Source organism: Pyrus communis, chromosome 4 (assembly GCF_041283825.1).
Source record: "Pyrus communis isolate YQ-2024b chromosome 4, ASM4128382v1, whole genome shotgun sequence".
Lineage (NCBI taxonomy): Eukaryota > Viridiplantae > Streptophyta > Magnoliopsida > Rosales > Rosaceae > Pyrus > Pyrus communis.
Window position 1 is genome coordinate 16,508,388 of NC_142568.1, and position 9,171 is coordinate 16,517,558.

Genomic DNA, 9,171 nt, shown 5'->3' on the forward strand with positions numbered 1-9,171 from the left:
CCGCCATTCTTGGCCCCCCTCTTAGATGAAGTTTTTAATGTCCAAATTTATATTAGCCTTAACCCTAATTGCTTATTTAATTTGAAATTTTGTTTATTTTATATAGAATCATAGAGTAATTAATCAATATGGTTATTAATTATTGATTATGAATATGAAATCTTATAATTATTGATGAATAAACTTGTTATTTAAAGTAAAAATTGAATTCTTGATTATTGATTAATTGACCATTGATATTGATTAATTGAATTGAATTTTGTTTCATGAATAATTTATATGATATTGGTATTGATTAAGAATCTAAGACCTCATATTGGAGTAGGCAGCACGACGGACGGAAAGAAGCAGTCACTCAATCAGGCTCAAGTTTAATTGGCAGCTTGTGAAGAACTTGCTCGTGCTACGAACGTACCATATGCATCGCATCTGCAGCATAGACGAGCCAAACACATGGAAAAGTAGCCTAGACTAGCAAGTCACGACTGGGGGCAGCTGAGAGCTCCGTTGCCCCAACAAAGGTAATTTCATGAATAAATAGAGAGGTTCCTGACCAAGCAATTACACGATTTCCAACGCAACGAAGTTATTGATGAGGCACTACAACAGGTCATGACCCACATAAACAGGTCACCCTTCACGGACGAGATCGAGCAGGCAGAGCCTTCACGCAAGTTTAGCATGCCACATTTCACATCATTCAAAGGAGACGAAGACCCGGAAAGACACCTAAAGCACTACCGAAGAGCAATGATCTTCTATCGAAACAATGACGATCTCATATACAAGATGTTCACCACTACTCTACAAGGTGAGATGTAAGATTGGTCCTACACCTTGCCACCACAATTTATTTGGAGTTTCACCAAAGAATATTCATCCTATCGCTCGATCAATAAGAAGTTCGATCACTTGTTCAACGTTAAGAAGAACCTAAAGGAGTCGCTTCGCGACTATGTGAAGAGGTTCAAAGCAGAGAAGGCAAGGATAGTGGGATGCAATGACTCGATAGCTAGAGTAGTCTTTCAAAAAGGACTTCTAGCAGATCATCCGCTGTTCGAAAAATTGATCATGAAAGAAGATCTAACTCTGGTAGACTTTTTCACTTTGACAGAGAAGCATGCACTTTGGGACGAGGCTCGTCGATATACATTCAAGGACTTGAAGAAGTACCCGACATCACCTTCCTACTATCCAAACCGGAAGCAGCGGATGACTTTTTTGCATGTTTAACGGTATCTGAAGCAGCAATAAGCTCTAGCATCATACGAGAAAAGCTGAGGGCTCGACTACCTGTATTCCATAGTTTAAAAGCTCTTCTCGATGCTGTCAGAAATTCAAAAACTAACTTTGGTGAGTGTTGCAACCTGGAAGCTCAAGTTTTACCTTCAAAGGCACACAATTATCCTCATAATGCACTATTTTGCCTAATCTAGATGCGTAACGATAAAAGCATAGACGCTGGCAGATGCAAAGTTTTCTGACGAACGCAACAACTTGGCCCAAAAGGCGCGCCAAGGCCAGATGAACACTAGAAAAACACACTCGAAAATAAGTTTTGTCCTCGTCGCCCTAATTCGACATAGGAGTAACATGTACCAGCAGTTGAACACCACTTCCTGCTATGTGTCATATGGCCCCAGCCGACCTTTGCTTTATAATTCAACTCTAGAGTGGTCCAATATCGGTAGTTAAGCATCTCCTGTTGCGTGTAACAGGGCGACCCAACGACGGTTCCATGGCTCCCTACTACAAGCCTAGCCTAGGCGACACAACAGAGTGGCCTAAAGACGCCCAAGAGGTAGCCAAGCGCGCCCTAGGCGCGCTTGCTCTATCCGATAAAGACTTCTAGCATTTGTATGTTGACGGCGCATCCAACTACAAAGGTTTCTGGAGTAAGCATGGTCCTTGTCACCCCAAACGGTTAAATGCCCGAGCGGGCGATCACTCTAGGCTTCAAAGCATCTAACAAGACGATCCTCGAATGCCTCAAGAAATCCTTCACCAATAAGAAAGGAAAATGGCCAGACGAGTTCCCCAGATATTTATGGGCATATCGCACCACTAAAAGACGAGCAACCGGTGAGGCTCATTTCTCTTTGGCATTTGGTTTAGAAGCAATCATTTCTCCCAATGTCATCGTGCTAGCACTCTACTGCCAAGCATTGAGTAGAATAGAAATGAGATGCCTACAAGCTTAGATCTGGTAAAGGAGAAATGCGAGCAGACCAACACCCGCATTGCAGCCTACCAGTATCAGCTTTTATCCAACTACAACAGAAGGGCCAAGATCCGACAGTTCTAACTTGGAGATCTAGTCCTAAGAAAAGCCTTCATTATTGCCTGTAAAGAAGGCTCCAAAAAGATGGATCCCATCTAAGAAGGTTTGTACAAGATCAGCAAAGTAGGCGGCAAGGGTAATTACACCTTCGCTACCATGAACGACAAAGAGATTGAGAAGCAATGAAACACCTACAACTTAAGGAAGTACCATGTGTGACCTCTCACTATATCAAGACCTGAAGACTTAAGCAGCTCGACAGGCACCACCTCGTAAGCCGATGATTATCAGTTGTTATGCTGTCCCTTACAACTAAGTTATTTATTCGTTTCACTCGTTTTTCAATAAGGAATTCAGAAGTAATCTACAACTTGGCTCGGCTGCATGCTTACAATAATTGATCACTCCTGCACTTTAAAAGAAGATCGAGCCTTTCTTAGGGACTTATCATAGGAATTGCACCCTCCGAGGGACCATCCATGTTCTTCAGTGCGAGAGGGTAAACCAATTCCCCGACACCCACATGGGTTTGCTCTCTAAGGTTGGAGGATAAACTTACATTCCAAATATCTAGACGTGGATGAGTCGAGCTGCCCTGGTATAACTAGGTGCACGATGGCTTGCGCTGAGATTCCTAGAAGTAGCCACAATAGTCTTTTTCAAGGCTTAGCTAACGGAAGGATTTTGGGTCTCTTAGCCTAATCCGTGAGGAACCGGGCCTTAGAAACGGAGAAGGCACATTACGCAGTACACCCCATGAACGGCTGCCCTGGAACCCTAAAGTTGCTATCGAGTGCACTAAGGTAGCCAACCGTATCTCTTGAGCAGTATGCGGACCCTCACGAGCAATGGAGGAAGTCTTCAATTTTTTCTCAACCGGTATCTCTTGAGCAGGAGGGGAAGATCTCTTCTTTCCACCTTCATTCATAATAGGCTCCACGACAGCAATCAAACGAGCCAATGCATCCTCCTTGATCCTCTTTACCTCATTTCTCGGAAGTAGCCCACCTTTCTCCCAGCGAGGAAAACTAAGCAGCCAACGTCATTCACAGTACTTAGCAGGGGAGCTCAACCCATAACTGGATTTTCCCTCATTTTTTTCTCAGACCAGTAGGCAGGATGTCTGCATGCCTAACATTCTAGCAGCTCATGAGTCCGTAACCTCCTCATTTCTCTCAATCGCCGGATTGGCCCACGTCAGGTCTAAGAGCCCAAAGGACATGAGCCATGCGGCTTGCCTAGCATTGTGCCCCAACGTCTTAATCCGCGACCCCAGCTGAACAAGCTGACTTTGGCGCTAGCCAAGCCATACAATCCAAGTAGTGGTTCTTGCCACAACACCTCCTTGGCCCATGTCGAGCCGACTCATGTGCCTTCCCAGTCGACATGCCGCACCACCCCGATGGCTGCCCTGCGACAACACTATCAAAAAAGAAAACAAGAAAAATTAAAATTTTCTTACCTCAGTGCAGTACGGAGAAGATGTGGCAACGAAAGACGATCATTTGCACGGGCAAGATGTAGAAGATTGCTAGATGAGGGGGAACAAATATCCTCTAAGCTCTCTCTTTCTTGTAAGGTAGAATAAAACGCTCTCTAAAGTTAATTTAATAATTCACTTAAGGTGGACTTAAATAGGCTATGAGAGAAATTGATTACCCTTTCCTAGAAGGATCTAATTTCCAATTAAAGAGGGAATCTGCATCAAAATAAGAAACAATCTTATTTTTCCTCAAGCAAGAAGATCTCTACACCTGCTGCCCTTTCCTGCGAGCATCCCAACAGGTGTGGGGGCATTTGTGGAGAAAAATAATCAAGAGGCGAGACGTGGATTTTTGGGCAAAAAGGACAAAATTACCCTCGAGGCACACCGGAACTCCTACGCTCGAGCAGTGGACAATTATCCCTCAATCAAGTCAAAAGTGGCCAAATAGGTTTTTATTTACAACCTATTTCATTCATCCACATCATATCTTCTCCACAAGGTAACCCCAAAATCCTTCCTTTTTATTATAATAATTAGCTAATTAATTAAATAATTATTCCATTAATTAGCCAATTAACCACAAATCAATAACCTAACCCACAAAACCATCCAAGTGGCTGGTACATCTCCTCCCAAGGTGGCCGGCCACATCCCTATATAAGCCCTCTCATTCTCTCCAAAACAAAATTCCAATTCTCTTGCTAAACTCTTTAAATTCTCCAAACACTTTTCCCTCAAAATTCTAACTTTGGCATCGAAGGTTCTTTGGCCAAAGTCTCCCCCCCCAACAAATTCATCATGGGCGCGTGAGGACTCCCCCTCACACTATCTTCCGTCACCCATCTATAAGTCCTGCAAAGAGCTTTATCTTCTTTTCGGGTCCAAACCCTACCTTTCATTGCAGATGAGGCCATTTGAAAATTATTAAAAAAATTGAAGGAAAGATTATTGGCAGATGTAAGAAAATATAGGGTTTAGGCCAGCCAATTGGTTGGCTGACTTGATTGGGCCAGCCAATTGGCCCTTTGGCCCTTTTTTCCTATGGGGCCCATGAATCCTTTAGCCTAGCCTACGGTTGGAGACAATTTTCGGGCTATTTTCAGCCCACTGGCCCTTTGGACCCTTTAGCCATCTCCAACCGAACGATGGCCAGAGGTCTCGTTTTAGCCCTCTGGCCCTCCAAGATATTAATATTTTAATGAACAGTACAGGGCCATATTTGCCTCCATCTCCAACCGAGGGCTAAAGGGCCATAGGGCCAAACATAATTTATTATTTAAATTTAAAAACTACATCAACTTAAATTTAAAAAGGGTGAAAATTATGTGAAAAATATTGTAGGAATGACTTAAGTATTTATAGGAAAAAAAAAGAGGAATTTAAAAAAAAAAATTAAAAATTTTGGCCCAAAAAAAAAAAGGACAATATTGTTGGATATATCCGAGAAAAAATGTATTAATAATGAAAAATCCAACCCGGCCCACGGCTAGCTGGCTGGATTGGGCCAGCCGGTTGGCCCTTTGACCATTTTTTTGTCTCGTGGGGCCCACTAGTTCTTTGGCCTAGCCCTCGGTTGGAAACGGTTTTCAGACTATTTTCGACCTTCTGGTCCTCTGGACCATTTGGTTAGAGATGGTCTAAGAAATATGACCCTGCACTGTTCATTAAAATCTTAATTTCTTGGAATGCCAAATGGCTAAAACGAGCCCTCTGCCTGAAATGATCTAAGAAATATAGCCTGGAATTATTCATTAAAATATTAATTTCTTGAAGGACTATTAAGGCTAAAACGAGCCTTCTGACCCTTCTTTGGTTGGAGGTGACCTTACAGTCCAATTTAAGTTCGAGGAAGGTCGAGAAACACTTCAACAATCAAATCATGAGTTTTTTCATCAAAAGAAAGTCTTTTTTAAGTGTTTTCCCCGTCAATGAACACCAAAATCCACACACCAATCTACGAAAAAGGTACAAAAACAAACTCTGGTGCACAGACATACGCTAATTCCTTGATCCCTTTATTACATATTAAAATTGTTCAAACAGCACACACATGCTAGTTCCTTTTCTGCTGTTTTGTTTCCCAGTACAAACAAAACAAAACTCACAAGGGAAGATGTTCTCTTTGGCATTACAGATATTAGCCAAAGATCAAAATCGGGTTGTGATCTGGGAAAACAAAGCCTTAAAATCCTTGGTCGGTGTCCCAGTTCCCTCCGGCTTTGAGGCTAAATCAAATGCCTTAAACTTGGCCTCCTCGAACTGCAGTGCCTGATCAAAATATAGAAAGCAAACAAATCAGTACAATACATTGCCATTGCCTGAAAAGTTGATGCTGAGAAACTGTGAAACTGTTTATTTGCACACCCCTGTACACAATACCTGAATGCAGACTTCTGCGACATCAGGTCTAGCAATGGTTCTTGTTTCAGTCTTAAGAAGCTCGTCATCCTTCCCTATAAGTAGTTCACGGATGCCGCCTTCTTTGTCTTGCAAGCCTCCGGCCCTAATAAAACCATGGAGATTTAGGTCAATTGGAAGTCAAGTAGAATAACAAGAACAATCAATCAAAACATGAGTAGTTAGAAGTATAAGGTATAGAATTCAGTGATTTGAGCTTCTATTGTATGCTATACTGATACACATAACGTGCGGACAAGCTATAGTATGAAAGGAAATCTAGGTATTTGTCAATCGCTCCAGCAGACAAGCTTTAGTATCCGTATTCATCAGGGGTCACAACAATAAAGGGATGTTTTGCTGTTTTACAAGTTCTCAAACATTGTGTTGGAAAAAAAATATTAAACCCAAGCAAGGTAGCATAAACAATGGCTTCTTACATCATGTTGTTGTCATAAAAAGACTTCCATTTTTCTGGTAACAGTACTAACAAAACCGGCTAGTGATGTTACAGAGTCTATTTAATACGAACATATTGTTTGAACAAGTCTGAATGTAACTGGACCAACCTTATGATTGTGTATGGAATTCCGGAGTCAGCCAAATACTGCTCAGCCTTCCTCTTCCAAACCTGAGTAGTAAACATAACGCATAAACATTTATAATTAACATATAAACAGGAAGGAATAGATCAGCAAAGTCAAATTCCATTTCCACAAACAGAAAGCCGAAAAGCAACCACAAAAGGCGGTAATTCAAATGTAGTAAAGGATTACTTACCAATATATTGCCATCACCCAATTTGTTCAGGGGATTGTTAAGATCCGTTCCACCCATGGACCCAACCAACACAATCTGCTTCACTCCCGCAGCCTTAGCTGTTTGCATTTGTCATGTAATTCAAAACTCAAAGCTAAAATGAACCATGTTTTGAATGAATGGAAACAAGGATAAAAATTCTCACCAGCATCTATTTGGTTTTTCTGTCCAATCCAATCAACCTAAAATGCAAACCCATCTATCAGAACAATAGGGTAAAACAGAACAATAGGATAAAACAGAGATTGGTATTTACAGTGATCCTAAATTCATAAAAATGACAGAACTACCTGTTCAGGATATGACCCGTCTTCAAAATAGAACTCAGGCCTCCCACCTTTAGTTGGATCGAATCCAGGTTTCATCTTAGGCACAGCACTTGTAAGGATAACGAGAGCATCGATCCCTTGGATTGCAGGTAGAATGCTGTCAGCATCCCTTATATCTCCAATATAAAGATCATCTGCTCCACCAATGCTCTGTTTGCTCTCTTCACTCCTAACCAGACCCCTAGCCACAAACTGGTCTGACGTCTCCTTTAACTTCTTATAAACCAGTTTACCTGCCAAGTTTCCACCAATACTACATCTAAATCACAAACCCTTTCCTCAAACAGAGGAGGAAAAACGACTTCCTCTTCTGCTTCCATCACCATAGATAATGAGTAAATATAATCCAAAACAAACACATTGACAGTAACAAAACACAATTTCATTGCCTTAGATGTTAAGTTCAACTCACATTCACTATGCACTGACTGTCATTTAAATCACGAAACCTAAACCCTAAACCCGCGTACCCTTACAGCGGTGCACACACCGGGAATCTCCCCCACTCCATCAGACATGCTTCTCCAAACACCCAATTATCTCACACATTTCTGCTCACACACTATGGGACTGAGGAAAAAAAAGGGTTCTATGCGCAGACGTGAAAGCCCCACAAAACCCATTGCCCCACCATAAATCCCACAACCCAAATACTAAAATACGCATCTTGTAATGCTTTGTACAAAAAGTTCTTAAATTTATTTAGTCCATGACTCACTCAGTATTATAGATTCATAATCCAGAAAATCCGAAGATCTGAGTTTAGCAGAACACCAAGTTCCATCCTATGCACTCAGGTTCTAATCCTCCTCCCCGTAGCTTAAATGAATTTAGTGTGATTATCTTATCTTTATTAGAAAAAAAAAAAAAAAAAAAAAAAAAAAAACCAAAATCCGGATTAAAACTACATAATCTAGAAAACCCAGCTTACAATCAACACCTATAAATTAATCAAAACAGTCAACTTTATGTTAACGAGGAGGGAGAGAGAGAGTACCAGTTCTACCACCAGCTCCAGTAACAAGGACTGTACTTGCACCCGAATCCGCCATCGCCTTCGTGACAACTCCTGCTCTCCCAAAACCCCTTCTCGCCCTTCTCTGGATAAACAAGGATGCAGCAGAAAATGAAGCGGATTGAAAAGAAAGGGTCGAATTTTCTGGAACTCCTACCCAACTACATTTATGACTTTGGCGGATGCCATTATTTGAGATAACCAATGGGACACGTGGTGACACTGCCACCGTTGCCATTGTCACTGATAAGACCCAATACTTAGTTGTACAGACCAGTTTCCATGCACCCTTCGTCACTCACAACTGCCACCAGCTCCGCCAGAGAGAGAGAGCTTTGTTGAATTGTTCTTCACTGGTAGCTGTTACTGCAACGAGTGCGGTTGGTCGGTTGCTTACGCCTTATCTATTTGTCATTTGGATATGGAGTCATGACAGGGCCATATCTCATTGCCCATATCACATCAAGTTCTAATAGAGAAATAATGATCAATTAGATGAATGCTTAACTGGTAATTATGTGGGTTTAATTTTCTTCCTCAGCAGAATTTGAAAGTTACAAACTTTTTACACAATTTGAAACTATTACAAGTAGGATATTTTCTGTAATCACAAAAAGAAGATATTAGAATCACAGATTTAATTAAACCAAACTATATGAAGCCAATTACATTCAACATATCTATACTAGACCTGGTAATTTTTTACATAATCCGTTAACCCGATATGATATGACACGAAATTAATAGATTATCGGATCAACACGATAACAAATTGGGTCGTTATTGAGTAACTCGCTAAACACATATTAACATAGCAGATTGGTCCAAGTATACACGTGAATAA

The 9,171-nt window shown here is 41.2% G+C and overlaps 1 protein-coding gene across 1 annotated transcript; it reads right to left on the minus strand.

Moving 5' to 3' along the window:
* Positions 1-5,761: 5,761 nt before the first annotated feature.
* LOC137722816 (uncharacterized protein At5g02240) lies at positions 5,762-8,816 on the minus strand. Its single transcript, XM_068461911.2, has 7 exons — positions 8,310-8,816; positions 7,274-7,545; positions 7,129-7,165; positions 6,945-7,042; positions 6,734-6,795; positions 6,147-6,270; positions 5,762-6,035 (listed from the first exon to the last, which is right to left on the minus strand). Exons 1-7 carry the CDS (start codon positions 8,563-8,565, stop codon positions 5,916-5,918), a joined length of 969 nt encoding a protein of 322 aa, XP_068318012.2. The 5' UTR covers positions 8,566-8,816; the 3' UTR covers positions 5,762-5,915.
* Between the last annotated feature and the right edge of the window lie 355 nt (positions 8,817-9,171).

Bases quoted from the DNA above. Each gene is read 5' to 3' on its own strand.
- LOC137722816 (XM_068461911.2), bottom strand. From the start codon at position 8,565: ATGGCAACGGTGGCAGTGTCACCACGTGTCCCATTGGTTATCTCAAAT. The intron at 7,166-7,273 runs GTAGTTCTGTCA...TTTGCATTTTAG, and splicing joins ACGGGTCATATCCTGAACAG to GTTGATTGGATTGGACAGAA. The intron at 7,043-7,128 runs GTGAGAATTTTT...AAATGCAAACAG, and splicing joins GAAAAACCAAATAGATGCTG to CTAAGGCTGCGGGAGTGAAG.